General features: G+C 39.3%; 1 protein-coding gene across 7 annotated transcripts in view; it reads right to left on the bottom strand.

Annotated features, from left to right (window-relative positions):
- Window positions 1-1,582: 1,582 nt before the first annotated feature.
- m1ap (meiosis 1 associated protein) overlaps window positions 1,583-16,298 on the bottom strand; it is a 44,726-nt gene continuing 30,010 nt past the window's right edge. For 6 of the 7 annotated variants that reach the window (XM_067580464.1, XM_067580463.1, XM_067580465.1 and 3 more), the window contains 8 exons: window positions 9,515-9,670; window positions 9,239-9,398; window positions 7,207-7,348; window positions 6,509-6,572; window positions 6,084-6,226; window positions 5,469-5,584; window positions 5,222-5,300; window positions 1,583-4,173 (listed from right to left, as the gene is read on the bottom strand). In XM_067580464.1, the coding sequence (XP_067436565.1) occupies window positions 3,934-4,173; window positions 5,222-5,300; window positions 5,469-5,584; window positions 6,084-6,226; window positions 6,509-6,572; window positions 7,207-7,348; window positions 9,239-9,398; window positions 9,515-9,670 (1,100 nt within the window). In that variant the 3' untranslated portion in view covers window positions 1,583-3,933. The remainder of the gene's footprint in view (window positions 4,174-5,221; window positions 5,301-5,468; window positions 5,585-6,083; window positions 6,227-6,508; window positions 6,573-7,206; window positions 7,349-9,238; window positions 9,399-9,514; window positions 9,671-16,298) is intronic. The other variant, XM_067580460.1, reaches the window with a different exon arrangement.

The following is a 16,298-nucleotide window of genomic DNA, read 5'->3' as shown; positions in this document are numbered from 1 at the left end:
ATTTGTCTCTGAAAGAGAGTTTCATTCACTCACTCACCTCTCAGTGCTATCTAAAGGAAATGACAGTTTCTCATGTAAATAAAAGAGATGTGTATGCAAAACCCGGCAGAATATGTGTCTAAAAGGGAATTGTAAAGTGATGTTTTAAAGTGTTTCAGTGATCTTATGATCCTGCTACAGCAAACCATAATTATGCAAAAAAGTACACGTTTCCATACATTGTAGAGCTCACTCTAATGACCAGATTTGGTGACTAGAGCTGGTTTTTAGTGTGATTCATGTTTGTGATTTTATCTTGTAGACATGCAGATAAGCAAATCAAATTCCAAGACTTTTGAGACCTGCGTAGGAGCACAAACCTTTCAGATTTCTGTCAGTGGGATTACAGTTCAGGCCCTGTAGCCTCCTGACTTCACCTCCTCACTTCCTCCTCACTAAAGATGCACTTCCTCTTTCTGTTCTCACTCAGCGCTGTCAGTGTGAGAGTCGATTATTCTCTGCTTGCAACCTATAAATGAATTGTGTCTCTTGTGTGTGTTTCTGCTTTGTTTGTATGTTAGAGTGCTGTGTCGACACTGTGGCCAGAACACACAGACAATTACAGGAAAGACACAGTGTATTAGAGTTTCTGAGACAGATAGAGAGCCTGAAAGAGGTTTTTTTTCTGTTCTGCAGATTGCAGCAAAGAAGGAAATGGAACATTGAGAATAAAGCAGGAAGTCACAGCACTAATATTATCCTGAGTCAGATATAGTGGCTGATGAGGCATAGAAGAAATATTATCATACTTTTAGCCAAACCAGACAAAAGTTCTTTTTTTGTTGTCAAAATTTAAAAAAAAGCATATTTATTTTAAAAGTTGCAAATGATAGACGTTTCAATAAAAGAGGAAGCCAAGAAATCGATGTTCAAAAACTTGGACTCGTGCCATCGTCCGTGAACTGACATGTCTGCAAAATGAGACAAAATGGTGCGATAAAAGGTCACTTCTCCACCCGAAGGAAATGATGAATCAAAACGTTAAAAGTCAGAGACAAACTGTCTCCTAAACTGTCTCCTAAACATGAGTGTGCAATCCAGACTCACCACTCATACTCATCCTTCTGTTGTCTTTTGATATAAAAAAATGGGATTAAAAACAGTTTTTTCAATGTTCTAAGAATAACTGAAAGATCCTTAAATGTCATTTATGACTCCTTCTCCTTTTGGATTGGCCCACCTAAATTAAAACAAATACTACATTTGTGATAATTAGAGCAACACAATCGATTTGGACACAAAGTTTTCAGATTTATTACACTGTCAGACTTTAAGACTGCTTTGAGGATAGCAAGAAATCATATTTTTAAGGTTTCACTTGAGACCAGATAAGATGAGAGGCTATTCCAGCCCTGGTGCCAGAAAAAAAAATAATTGGGTCAGCATTTTTCTTTTTGGGCCTAAAACTGCTAATTATTGACTCATCAAAAGTGATATTTTCACTTTATTTCATCGACACTGTTGGCCAAAGCATTCAACATAATTGGATAAAGGCAACTGAAATATTCAACATAACTGAATGAATTGAAATGTGGGACAGCTGCACATGTTTGACCTTTATTTGATGTGATTATCTTAGTGTCTCGCGGCTGAATTAGTGGGTGTTAAAAGGTTAAATGTGGTTAAGATAGCTGTCATACAAATCATCCAACCAAAATGTAACTTAAGGACAATTTATTAACCCAAAGTTCATGAAAAGAACTACAAATCTGACAGAAGGTCAATAAATATATATATAAATATGTAAAAACTCACAATATCCTGAATCAGCTGAAATATCACCAACTAACTTACATAAATCTTTTTCAATTTCCTTTGTAGCTCAGACAATAAATTAGATTAAAAACAGTCAACGCACACAACACGAAAGTTGAACAGGAACATGACTGAGTCAGCACTATGATAACAAGTTGTAGAAACAAAAATGATGAACTAATAACTTTCTTAAAAAAAGAACATCTGCTATCTGTCAAAAACTGAGAACAAAATCTGAAACACCTCCAGACCAACGAGACGATTTCTGTCAAATCCAACTCTGAATGAGTTTGCACAAATAATCACGCTTTTGTTAACTGGTGGCCGCATCCCATGAATCTCTTACAGTTGTGACATTTACTGAGGAGAGTGGCTGATAGCGTTCAGTGTCGCACAGGGGAACTTTGGCTTCAGCCCTTTGACCTTTTTGGGGGACAGAGAAGCTGCTGTTGTTCTATTTGAACAAATTTATGAAATTCGCACACATTGACTCAACTTCTCTGAGCCACTGAGCAATAAGAGGAAAGTACTGAGCCAGAGAGAGAAAAGGGAAAGGACGGAGAGAGAGGGAGAAGTGGGTAAAATGTCAGTGGGAAGTTTTGGAGGTCCGCTTGACTTCTCCTCAGAGACAAAAGGATCGTTGTGGTTGTAATTCCTGAATGCGGAAGTCCTGTGACATCACAGCGTCATGAAGTCATTTGCCACTGGTAGTCCCTAATGTTATAAGGTTCAACAAGGGGGTGGAATGGCGGGAGACTGATTAAGCCTATGTAACAGTGTGTGCATGTGTGAGGAAGGCAAAATTAATAACAGTGACGATGGATGTGTGTAACTGACAGATATGTGCGTATGAGCAATAAGTCAATGACTAAATGTGAGTGAATGTAATTTGAGAAAAGCCTGACATTGTGCAGAAATCAAGCCGTGATGTAAATGCATGAACTCTAATTGACCCTTGTCTCAATCACACACTCACACACACAGACAATGGAAATTTTCTCCTTTCTTACAAAGTGTGAAAAAGTTGCCGTATTTCACAATTTTTAAGAACATTCTCAGGTTTTTTTTTATCAGTTTCCTCTCATCTCTGTTCTCCTTCCATCCACCCCCCCCCCCCCTTCACGCTGCCTTTCAACCCCCAGAGAGAGTCCTTGCTGTGGGGGTGAAGGAGAGCAGAGAGGCCCCTCTGTCTGATGCTTTATTCTCTGTCTCGTTAAAACAGTGAAGCTGTGTTCAGACCAGGGCTTAAGGGCAAAATGGAAAAGGAATGTGCATATGTGTGTTTGTCTATTAGTCAGTATATACTATTCGTATACATTTGTATTTTTACATTTGTTTTTTTCTGCTTTTTTAATTTTTTCAGTTAAACTTTGCGTGCGGTGACATGCACACAATGCTTTTTATCCGACAGCCTCCTCTCCTTTTCTCACGCACAAACACCCACCTTTTTTTTTTTTTTTCAGTAATTTCTAATGAACTTTCCGTTCCTTCCCTCCTTTTCTGACTTTTTTAAGGCCTCCAGTGTCCCGCTGTTTCCATTCTTTTCATCTTTTCATTGTTTATGGTGTGCCATTCTTTGAAGTTCTGCTGTCTCAGCAAGATGCAGATGGCGGTGAGTCGAAACTTCCCTTTCTCACACACACATGCACACACAGGGGCTTGTTAAATTCAAATGTAACTTACAGTTACACTGTGTGGTGGGACTGCTAAAACAGAGATGAACAGTAGTATCAAAAGAGGCTGTAACTACCCAGAGTCTACCACAGAAGTGTGTGTCATGCACGTTTACACGCAAAGGAGTGTGTGTCTTTTCCACCTTTACAAAGTCTTTAAAGGTTTTATGAGCTGTCTGATTACTCACAAACTTGACAATGGAGACCAATTAGCTATATGTGTGTGTGTGTGTGTGTTGACTAAGCTGTGCTGTCTTACTGTATAGTAACTGGAAAGGCTTTTTGAAATGACAGGTCAGGATATGGAAGGCCTCATTCAGCACGCTGTGTGACTGCAAAGTGTGCGTGCGTGAGTGTGTAAAATGACTTGTTAGGTACGTACTACACCACCTCTCCCTCTTCATCACTTCCCCATCCCCGCATTGCTCTCTTTACGCACTTTCTTCCACTCACCCTCCATCCTTTCTTACAGTATTACCATGGAGTCACCATCATCGTCTTCCTCCTGCTGCGTAGGGGCTGTGGCCCGGCGGCTTCCACTGCTGCTGCTCATGAGGGTCAAAGCTGGACGAGAAGCCTTAGCCGGAGGAGGTCCCATGGAGGAAGAGCAGGAGGAGGAGGAGGAGGAGGAGGAGGTGGAAGGCAGAGGAGCCACAGTGGCTCTGACCTTGCTGTTCATTCCCAGTTGGCGACTCTGGTTTTGCTGCTGAATGAAAAACAAATTTAAAAATCCGGGGTATATACATGTTTTATAATCAATTATTAAATGCTAAAGTTAAAACAATTTAAGAAACTACATAAAAACTCTCAACAATGCAGTAAAAAAGAGAAGTCTGAGCTGTGAAATTTTATTTTTCAGTAAGACAAGCAAAAAAGATAAAAGAGAGGAAGAGGAGGAGGCTCTGAAGGAGGAGGAAAAAAAGAGATCAAGAATTATAGAAGAAAAAAGAGGAAGAGGACATGAACAGGGCAAATACAGCAAGATTATTTTAAGAGTTTAGGGTTAAACAGAGCGAGCCAAAGAACAGGATGAAACAAAAGCAGAGCAGATGAACATTTTCTTTGTGTTTTTGAACTATTTGCATGTCAGCAGCCTTATCAACCCTGATGAGTCACACTGCCAACAGCTACACACTTTCAGGTCACTGTAGGCCTCAACTGATGTAACAAAAGAACATGGAAGAATGAAATGTTGAGATCCTTTCAAAGTCTAATAAAAATGATTATTAGCATGAAATTCAGGTTTATTGTGAGTTTAGTGAGACTTCCAGTAGTTGGGACTATTACAAGAATTCTGATTATATGTCTTTCTTATACTGAGAATGTTGGTCATTTAACATGTAACAAATGCAAATTCATCAAAACTACAAAAATGAAGAAGCGTTAGGCTGTTCATGTTGTTTAGAACAGTTGAAAATGTGGTAAAATATATCAATCAACCTCATCTTCAGTTCTATGAAACCTTCTCACTTGTCACTTGACACAAATAATTTGCAGGATCACTTCCCGACATCTGAGAAATTCAACAGCTTATAATAAAGAGACATATAGAAGTATCTACTTAGTGGTAAGTGCTGCCACCTAGTGAGTAAAGAAGTGAGGAGGAAGTTGCAATAGTACTACGTACTATCAACCATAATGAGGTTTACAGAATATGACCCTATCAAATGATCTTTTATGCAGCTTATCATGATTACTCACGTGATCATCATTGAGCTTTGACCTTTACACTGTCATAAAGCTGATTTGTTTACCTGCCGAGGCTGTCTGCTGGCTGTGCTCTTAGGGCCCTCTAGTGGTTGAGACTGGTCTCTGTGGGCAGCTGGCTGGACCCTAAACACCAACATCATCATCAAATGTCTCCTAAACTACCTTCTTTACTCATATCTAGTCTAATATGAGCATAATGCTCACACTTATGAGGATAATGATGACAAAAGCACTGTTAAATCACCATCATCATTGACATCAACGTCTGTTATGTTACCACTATCAACCGACCTGTAAGGGTATCGCGGCTGTGAGAGCAGGCCTCGGCTCCTGAGGTGCTGGTAGAGGTTACTGCTCAAGGAGAGGGGGTTGAACACAAACTCCTCGTCCAGCTGAGATAGACAACCCTGACCGAGACAGACAGAAAACTAATAAAACATCAACCAAACCAGCATCATTCGAATGTCTTAACTGCTGTTTGTGGGTATTGCTTGACGTAATTTCCATAATAAACAAAACAGATAATGAAAAATGTTTAAATACAACAGAAAAGTGAGTGGCTGAGAATAAGAGGTGATTTTTTCTGCTTCTGGCCATGACAGTTATGTGACATATGTAATAATAAATAGTAAACAAGAATACAAACTTGTGCTGCTGAGAGAACATTTAGTGTTGTAGTGTTGTCTATTAAAATATACAGGTTTATTGATTAACCTCTCACGCCTGGAAGTACATATTTATGTATTCTTGTATTTGAATTTGTCAGGAGAATGGAGGAGAGTCTCCTAACTGATGATGTTTTCTACTCAGGAGTGATAAGGAATCCTTTTAAAGTTGAGTTTCTGCTTTTGAGTTGTGTTTACTTGTCCTGCTTAATTTAATAAGGCAGAACAGAGGTCACCTAACCTGAATAATCTGCATGGTTTCAGGTGAAGGGTCCTGAGTTGAGACAGGCAGTGAGCAGGGCAGCAACAATTCTCTGGAGACCACCGGCTTGAGGAGGAGGGAGAGAGACGGGGAAGGCTGGAGGACATAGTGAGAATGCACACCTACGTTGCATGCAAAGACACACACACACACACACACACACACACACACACACACACACACACACACGACATATGAATACAAGCATTACTGCATTTTATTTATTTATATATTTTATTTGATAAAAAAAAAAACAACTGAGGATATTACGGTTATATGGTACAGTGTGTTTCTTTCTCTTTCACACACACATACTCCACACACACCCATACACACACACACACACACACACACACACACACACACACACACACACACACACACACACACACACACATATGGACCTGAGCCTCCAGCTGTAGACCTCTGGGCAGGCTCCACCTGCAGCAGCAGGAACAAGTCACGACTCTGAAAGAGGGAAAAGCAAATCTCACATCAAACAGTGTCATACATTTGCAACATACAGTGAGATGTTGAGTGTTACAAAATAAACTAAAGAACCAATCAGAGGGTCAAACAAAGTACAAGAGGATGAAGAGACTGATGGAAATAATAATTTTGTGTCCTTGATTATTATTTTAAATTTACTCAGTGATTATAATGAAAAGTTCAGTAGCATAAATGTTTCACTACTTTATTCTACTCTTATGAAAAATATGACATTGTCTTAGTAACTATTTTGTTTAATAGGAACCTTGTTTGTATTATGCAGACGCAGACATGGATGAGCAGACTGCAAAAGAAGTGCATTACTATCTTTGCTGATGTGATTTCCTATCATCCAGTCAAAGATTTGCATTAACGTACAGAGACACCTGCAAGATGTTAATATATGGAGATGTAACATCAACAGATAAACTAGAAAATGTGACAGTGATCTATAACATAGTGATATTAATTATACAGAGGCGTCTGCAGTAGTTGTGTTGTCAGCTATATATAGTTGTTATTTTTGACAATTTCTGTTCTCTAACATCTTTTAAAAAAAATTACAGGCAATTGTCCAAAGATGTAAAAAAACAAAAAGTAAGTTAAAAGACACCCTAAGTGTGTGGCAGAGAGCGTGAAACAAGTTGTGGTTGGTCTCCATTTCGTCCCAGTCCAGCTGCCAGCAGGTGGTGGGGCGGATCACCAGCGGCAGGCCGTACAACACACTCTCACACAGTCCGTCTGCTCGCAGGGCCCTACAACACACACACACACACACAAACACACAAACATACACACACACAAACAATTGGTTACAGACTCGCACAATGTTTTGTAGCCTGCACTAACTGTGACAGCTGAATCTGTCCTGTGAGGAAGATGATGTCAATCATCAAATATTTTTCAGTAGAACACCGTCAGTATGCAAACACAACAAATCATCAGGAGCGCAGAGACAGAGAATGACGTTATCCCTGCGGAGGTGAATTTGTTAACATAGCGACCGTCCCCCGGCTTCGTTTAAATGTCACAGCTGTAAATCATGAGTCATCAGTATGTAAAGCACATACATACACACACACACACGACGCACAAGAACGTTCTCACTGACTGGTATGCAAAACACACACACACGTACAACATCGCACTGCAGCTCCTGAAAATGTAAAACTCATGCAAATCGGGGAAGAGGAGGAAGTAGTTCATCTAGGTTACACGTGAATGTCTGCTTTCTATCATCAGTGGAGTAAGTGTGTGTACATACGACGCATTTAGTGCTCACCTGTATATGTGAGTCTGTGTCTGTGTGAATTTTAGAAGAAATGACATCAGTGTTGAACGATCAGAGCTGTTTATACCAATGCAACAGTATCAATATGCTTCCAGCAAGGTATCTTTCTTGAATCTATTTAAAACACTGTCATTTTGTATAAAGATACACAAAAATGCATTCACAAAGACTGGAAAACACAGTAAAACACACCATACAAATTCATAACTTTAGGATAATCACCTCGAACTAGACATACCTTAATTTGTTAGACTCAATCCACTTAGTTCAGCTAAATGAGAAGACTGTGAAAGATTTGATTATATTCATCATGTTTTAAACATTTAGTTGATATTAAGTTGGTTTCTGGCGCTATGTGTTGATCTGTGTTTTGTGTTGTGATTGATTCATAAACTCTTTTCAATTAACATCTTTTTCTTATTTTGCTGTGTGTTATTCTAGCCAGTGTGTTGTCGTCTGCTTATCTTTTATTGCATCACTGTCTTTTTCCTTGTACACCACCATTGTACCACTGCTGCTGTTGTGTCGTGAGTTTCTACTGTATGAGAATAAAAACACCATCAAATTCACTGGACTGGAGCTTTCCAACGTGGAGCAATTTTTCTGCTCGACTGTAGTCGTTTTGGGTCAACAGAGCAGATGACTCGGGCAGAACAAAGCAGACTCTGATGTGATGGGGAGAGTTTCATCCAAGAAATATTCCACTACTCCTTGCAATCAGAATGGAGCCATTCATAGGCAGGGAGGGTTTTACTGAATACACACAACAGTACACGCGTGGTTGATGGAGCATGCACACATAGTCATACACAGACACTCTGCCTCCCTCCCTTCTACAAAACTAAAAAAAAAAACAAGGGAGCATGGCTCACACAGTAAGATCTAAACACTCCCTTTCATGTTAAAACTTTGTACCCTCAGGGAATAAATATGATATATTCATTTTGCTCCTTGCTTCCATCAATGATTTGAGGTTATTTTGGGGAAACAACTGCATGACTATTAAAATAAAATTGTCAAAAAACAAAATTTTTAAATATTTACTCACTATAAGTGTCATTACATTACAATTTCATGTGACATTTAAACACATACATAGGATGTGAAAAAGTATCCATATTTATTTACATGGCCTTTTAGTAGTCTGTAACTTTAAATCACTTTTAACTGGTTGTATATTAGTGTGAAAAGAGAAAGAATGATAAAAGTGAAAATAACATCACTAGTATTTTGTACATTTGTTTCACTGAGGCTCAAAAAGAATACATATGTATAGATTTGATTAATGGAAACCAGACTACTTCATGTTTCCGTCTAGAGTAAGAAGCCCCTTCCCCTGCACTCCTTCTCTTACTTGATTACTTTCAGTCTCTGTGGCGCTGTGCTCTGATTGGTTGAGCCCTTAGTGACAGGCATGAAGTCTCGGACGCTCTCGGTCTTCACTCCCAGGTTGGGGGTCAGGGGGATGAGGGCAGGGCTTATCAGACGCTCCTGCATGTCACACTTAACACACACTACACAGGAGGCCATAAGAGAAGCTGACATTATGTAGTCTCCACTACGTCAGTTCAAGTCATATCCACTGAGTTAACAAACTGGTGGATACATGTATGTGTATGCAGTATCAAACCTGGGATGGGATTGTCCAGGGGGCTTGGCAGAAGAAGGTGGAGGTGTTCTCTGTCTCCCCCCTGCTCCTGAAGCCACGCCTTTAACACTGTTTCCATGGCGAACACACTGTTGTCCACCTGCAGCAGGTCAACCTCCGTCCCCAACATCAGACTGTCTGAAGACAGACACACTGTGGCATCAATATTTGGATAAAAAGTAGACCAGACTGACAGAGAACCTGGAAGAATTCCCATGCTCCAATTAATTAATTAATTTCTTTGACATTGGATGCTTTTAAAAAGATCAATAAGGACAAACCAGTACTCATGTTTTATTTTTTATACATTTACTTTTGGCAGCTAATTCAGTCTTGTTGTTTAAATAATTCAAGAAATCAATTTTGGTTCTCCAAGTTTTCCAATTCCATGTATTAGACAGACCACAGTTGCACTAGTTCATTCCTTCTGAACAACTTTCCTTTTTGACCACTAGATGGCAGCAACGATCAATGGGTTCAATATAGCGTTCAATGTTCATTTATTATTGCAAACTAGACAGAAACCTCATAGAACGCCCCTCTTCTCCTTTTCCCTGTATCTGGTGTTTAATAGTTAATGATCCATCAGGAGATAACTAATGGGACTAAAGGGAGCAGGAGGATCAGGAGGTACTGTAAGAGCGAGGGAGGGGGCAGACAGAGCAGAGGTTGACAGAATAGGGGATAAGAGAGAAAACGAGCAGTGAGGATGGATGGAGAATAGACAAATTATTTAAACTCTTCCAACCAGAAACTTCTTGGAGGAGAAAAAAAACGAGAAACTTTAAATTCCTAGAATAAAATATATGTCATTCCTTCTTTCATCTGTCAGAGGCGGATACAGAAGCTATTTCTGGTTCAGGCCAAAGTTTCCAAAAGTGCTTCATTGAGAAATAAGTACTTCATCTGAGGGGGGGAAGAATTATGTTTGCCAGGTTTTTTTTTTTGCAGAGTTGGTGTGATGGATGTTTGTGGTCTGATCCCTGCTGGGTGAAGGCAAGAAGGATGAGGGTTGAGAGAGAGACGATTAAGAAGGTAACAAAAGGATGTACTAATGGTACTTTTGCTTTACGAGCTCTGCTCCAATCCATCCAGTTTCTTTTTATGTGTGGAAATAAGCACACTGTAAAGTCAATTCCGACACATGCCACATCGCTCTTGCTCTAATACGGATTAAAGAACTGGTGGAAATTCTCAGATACTCGGGATTAGCGTTAGAATAGCATCCTATAACAGTATTGCTACTTTCCCGATCGAAGTCAGAGTGACTACAGAGAAAGAGAAGAAGAGTAAGAAGAGGGAGAACATGGATCAATCAATACCAACGCAAAATAATGAAAGAAAGACAGAGGGGAAAGTAAAAAGTTAGCGGTAAGGGAGAAATGGACAGAGATGGAGAGGACACATTACAAATACGTGCAGGAGGATGACGAGAAAGAGAAGAGGAAGGAAGATGTGTTCTTGCCGTTGTGGAAACGCTAATGGACAGATAAGAGGAAAACCCTCGGTTAGATGGACGGAGGTGGAGATGAGCGAGTTGGAGCAAATCGATCGCTATTCCCTCCGATAATGTCTGTCTGGGGAATAAGACTGGAGAGAGGAAGAGACAGAGAGGGTGAGGGAGGGAGGGAGGGAGGGAGAGGAGAAAGAATTACGAAAGTCGGAGAATGCAGAAAAGGAGGAAAAGAAAGTATAAATTACAGCGAGGGAGAGAACAGGAGGACGGAGAGAGGACAGAGGGAGATAAGAGAGGGAGAAGACACAGATGGGTGTGGTGGGTGATGGATGATGGACCACAGTGTTGGAAGTGCTTGCTCTCTTGTAATTAGACCATGAAGTGTGTGTGTGTGTGTGTGTGTGTGTGTGTGTGTGAGAGAGAGAGGGAGATAAAGAGAGAAAATGAGGTGAATTGCTGAAGACAGCCCAGCTTGTGTGTGTGTGTGTGTGTGTGAGAGACTTAATGCTTTCCACAAAGTAATACATTACCGACTGAGCAGGAAAGGGGAGAGCAGTTAACCTCGAAGTGTGTGTGTTTTCTCTCCAGCAGTCTTATCTGACTTCATGAAGAATGTGTTTACACTGCTAAATCCTCCTACAGATGTCTCTCCTTCCGAATCTTTACTGACTTCATTAAGTGTGTGTTCATTGTAGGCATGGAAGATTAAAAAAAAAAAAAAAAAATCAATTATGTATTATCCGTGCCTCCCAACTCTATCTTCCCATGCCTCTCGCTCTTCCTGTTCCTCATCGTTCTAGTCTGTTTCCTTTCTCTCTGCTCTGTTAGTGTGATAGATTAAATTACGAATGACCCATCCCTCTGATCTACAAGTATAATTGTGCTACTGCATCTCATTAGCGTGTCCTGTGGTGTGTGTGTGTATGAGTGTGTGTATACCTGAGAAGATAAAGTGTGACACACATGCTGAGGTAAGGATGCAGGCTCGCAGTTGAATCTCATTAAGTGTGTGTGCTGACTGTAGGGTTAAACATGAGGGTTATGAGTTAAACAGGGATCTCTATGAAAACATATGTAGGTGTGTGAATGAATGTGTGACACTATATTAAGCTGTTTTTACACAGACTATTAGATGCCGTCAGCTGGGGGGTGGTCACGAGATAAGATAATTATTTCCCCCCTTTCACACTCAGTACTATACTGGAATTATACAATACATATCCACCAATAAACACTAGCAACATGTCGGATACTGCACATAAAAACAGCAATAAACCTTGTATTCATATTGAATAAAAGGAACATACATTTATAAATCTGCAGTGTGATACTATAAATTAGAGAAAGTAAGTGAGATGTGAAAATATTATAACTGTAGTTGGATTTCAAAGACAGTTTCTTAACTAAAATTTCTCACAAATGGGATGTTTAATGTTTTATTTAACTTTCAAGAGTAAAACTGTCAAATCTACAGTCAAACAGTATTTTAATCTACGAGAATTCATGCAGCAAAGACAATAACTCACTGGAGGGTTTTAGGGCTCAAAACTAGAATCCTAAGATCGCTTTATTTTCTCATCTTGTAGTTTGCAAAGTTACCTCTACTACTCTTTAAAATAAATTAATAAAGGGAGATACATGTACACATGCACGTCTACTGTATCTACATAACAGTATGTAATAGGCTTTAGCTGTTTGGGCAGTTAAGAAAGTGGAGATTTAAACTGCAGGAACTGAGTTACCGTTGCTGACTCATTCCAAGTCAAGAAACACACATCATGTAAAAAAAAAAAAAAAAAAGCCTGATTATGCCTGTTTCATTTCACATTAACATCTCTATTTGTTTCAAGTTCACTAATTATCTGAGTTTCTTTTCTCTCCAAATGACTCATTTATATCTCCTGATGTTGAATAACGTTTAAACCACGCTGAAGAAAAATGTGCTACACCCATTTCAATATTAGTTCACAGTCTAGAGGTGCCACTGAATCTCTTGCACTGTTGAAATTTGGCAAGGGCAATCATATTTGTCATTCACCTTCACACACACACTCACACGCACACACACACACACACACACACACATAAATAACCTCAAAACACTACTCGATTAGATGAAAATGTTTTGCTATAATTTCCCCAGAGATCTCTGTTCTTTTTGTTAAATAAATGATTGATGCAAGTGCCTTCAGAGAAGGTCAGGTTATTTCTCACACAAAGAGATTTTTATTTGAATACCCTCTGAATGAGGGATAAAAGTAACCTTTAGTGGTCTGTTGTAATTAAAAAATCAGTGCATAAGCTCATCAAGCCAAGCCTTGCACTCCAGCAGGTGTGTTAATAAAATGTACTGTGCAGTCAGACCCTTTGCATGTCCCGCTGAACTCTCACAAAACTAGACTTGTTGTCTTTGTTAACACAAAATGGAGGAAAAGAAACATTGCTGCCTTACAGAAACATTATGACCACAACGAATCTGAAGTCACCTGTTAGCCTGATAATAAGATTGAACTGCCATTTTGTTTCGCTTCAAATCACTGAACAAATTGAAATGTAGGTGATTCAAATACAGGCTAACCGGTTAACTTGTCACTTAAGTGAGGCAGCAGAGACGCCAAACATGAACTGAACAATATAAATTCTGTAAAGTAGTTTATGCTGCAATGGTTGCATTCAAAATAATTCAAAAGATATATGTGTTAGTTAGTTCTACAAGGCGGACATCTACCTAATTGGCTACAGCCATGGTGTCTCTATGACCAGGTGGGCAATCATTTTTGCTTTGCAAGTTGGTAACTGAAATAATATGATTATATATAAATCTCTCACTACAACATTCCTTGCTTCCTTCAACTCACACTCTATGGATCTCCTCCCTCCCAATCTCTGTTTTATTGCCTGTCCCTGGGCTATTTCTTCTTCCTCTACCCTCCACTCTCCCTGGTCCACGCCATTTAATGGTTCCTTTTACTCTGTGCATTAGCATGAGTGCATCATCCTCATGACCATCAACCAATGTAACATTAGCTTGTTTGGGGGAAAAAAGTGATGCAGGGAGCTAATGCACAACCAGGAGAGGAAGCAGAGCTTTACTCTACAACCTTGTTTTCACTCATTCGTTTAGATATGAATCAGCTTGACCAGATACAGATAATGGACACTGTGCTCTGTGATGGTAGAAATTCTCTTCAAAGCTTCTAATGATTAGTTTGTCTTATTCTAGAAAAATCATGTTAATGGAGGACTATGTTGAAGTAGGCCATATTACTGAAAGATTAATTAAAACATGAATAGTTTGGAATTCCTTGTTCTGTTTTAAATGATTCTTTTGTGAAAAACAATTAGTAAGACACAGACAGAAGTTTAGTAAAATGATGAGTTAACATTACTTTTAAGGCCTCCTCAGGGCCTAATTACTGCATCCATATTATATATATATATAACTTTAGCTTTTCATCTAAATTATGACACTTTCATGATAGTATAAAATGTCTGTTTCCTTTCCAGTGAGCTCAGAGGTCAGATAAATAACAGTTGTTTTGGAGGTTTCTTTCTCAGTGATAGTTCAATACAGTGGATACGTATGGGGTCTGAACTCTCATTGAAGGATAATCCCAGTTTACGACAGCTAGGATTTTATTTTTTTAGGTTTGGCCATCAGTTCTATTGTTTATGATATAGTCACAAAGTTCATTGCTACTACTACTACTATCGCTACTGTTACGTTTGAGTGACAGATGCCATCTAGTGGCTGCTGTATTTATAACCAGCAGTTCAGATGGCATATAGTATAAACTGTCTATTGACAAATTTTCTCAGTCGGAGGAGTATGATAAGCTATAACCCAACAATGGACTTTGCCACAGGAGATTGCAGTTTGTTCCCCATTTCTAACCTTGAGTGTCACATTGCCAACCGTGAAAAAAGCCCGTAACTGCGTCGTCCCCTAACCTTAATCCTGTGGGTATCATTAGGGTAGCCATGATGACGAAGGTTGCCTAACTTTAAGGAAGTAGTAACTTTAACCCACATAGTGTTGTCAGTGATTTGTAACAGTTTTGGAAAGCACGGACAAATGATGCTGTCCTGACGTTTACTGGTGATAGAGGTGCCAGATTAGAAAACGCTCCATGTGTCGTTGTGAAGTGCATGGTCAAACAATGTTTTTGGTTGTTTCATTTGGAGGATTTGCTGGTTAAATAATATAATAAAAGTTTATATAACTGCCTTACTTATGATTAAAGCTAAGTGCTACCCTATGCTATTAGAATCTCAATTCACCAGGTATTAACAAAAAGCCAATGCATTTCCATCACTGTAGGGTACTGGAGAAATACAATTTACTGAGCTTTGAGAATTTTAGATTATTCTCAAATTTGTGCCTAGTTTATAAAATTTTAAATGGTTTGGCCCCTCCTCCACTGGGTGACTTTGTGTACTCTCACTCAGTAAGTTCTATTAGATCCTCCAGAATATCCTCTATACATGATTGTACCATACCATTTCGTCGCACTGCATTTGGACAGTCAGCTTTTTCTGTGAAAGCCACAACTCAGTAGAATGTCCTACCTGATGATATGAAGAGCTGCAGTTCAATCAGTGCATTTAGAACCAGGTTGAAGAATCTGCTAAAGGCTTTTCAGCCCTGTGGCCACTGAGTCTGGATTTGATCTCATGGTCTTCTCAAATAATCTTGCTATTGGTTTGACATGCTTGCATTGTTGATTTCTGGTTGACATTGTGGGTATATGTGATATGCTGTTGTGTGTGGCTTTGTATTTTGTGTAGTATGTCCTGTGTGTTTTTTGCTTTGTGCTATTATATGTTTTAATTGAAAGGGACTGCAGATGAAAATTAGCTTTAAAGCTAACTCTGGTGCAGTGCCTCAAATGTTAACATTTATGTTTAAAACTGTACATTGTCCCAATAAATACAATACAACTTACTTAACACAAATAAAGGCACCAATGTGTCAATTTAAGGAGTGAGGCAACACTGTGATATCAACCTAATGCCTTTCCCTGACACAAACATCATAAAGTGTACATAAACATGAAGGAAGTGTTGATGATTGTCTGTCTGTGGAATTTCCCTCTGACATCCATATTTCACGTACAAAGCGACAAAGACAACGCACACTCTGTCCTTGTCTGTCAGCACGTCTGCATGAGCGTTAATGATGAATAGCTCATTGATGTAGTTTGAGACTGTGACAAATGGGACATTGATCATGTAGTCTGAAACACACCAGTGGCTGTGTGACCTAATTGCCTCACAGTCACTTCTGTTGATGCCATGCGGTCATGGAAG

Source organism: Thunnus thynnus, chromosome 22, assembly GCF_963924715.1.
Source record: "Thunnus thynnus chromosome 22, fThuThy2.1, whole genome shotgun sequence".
Taxonomy (NCBI): Eukaryota; Metazoa; Chordata; class Actinopteri; order Scombriformes; family Scombridae; genus Thunnus; species Thunnus thynnus.
This window is presented reverse-complemented; position numbering and strand designations above follow the sequence as displayed.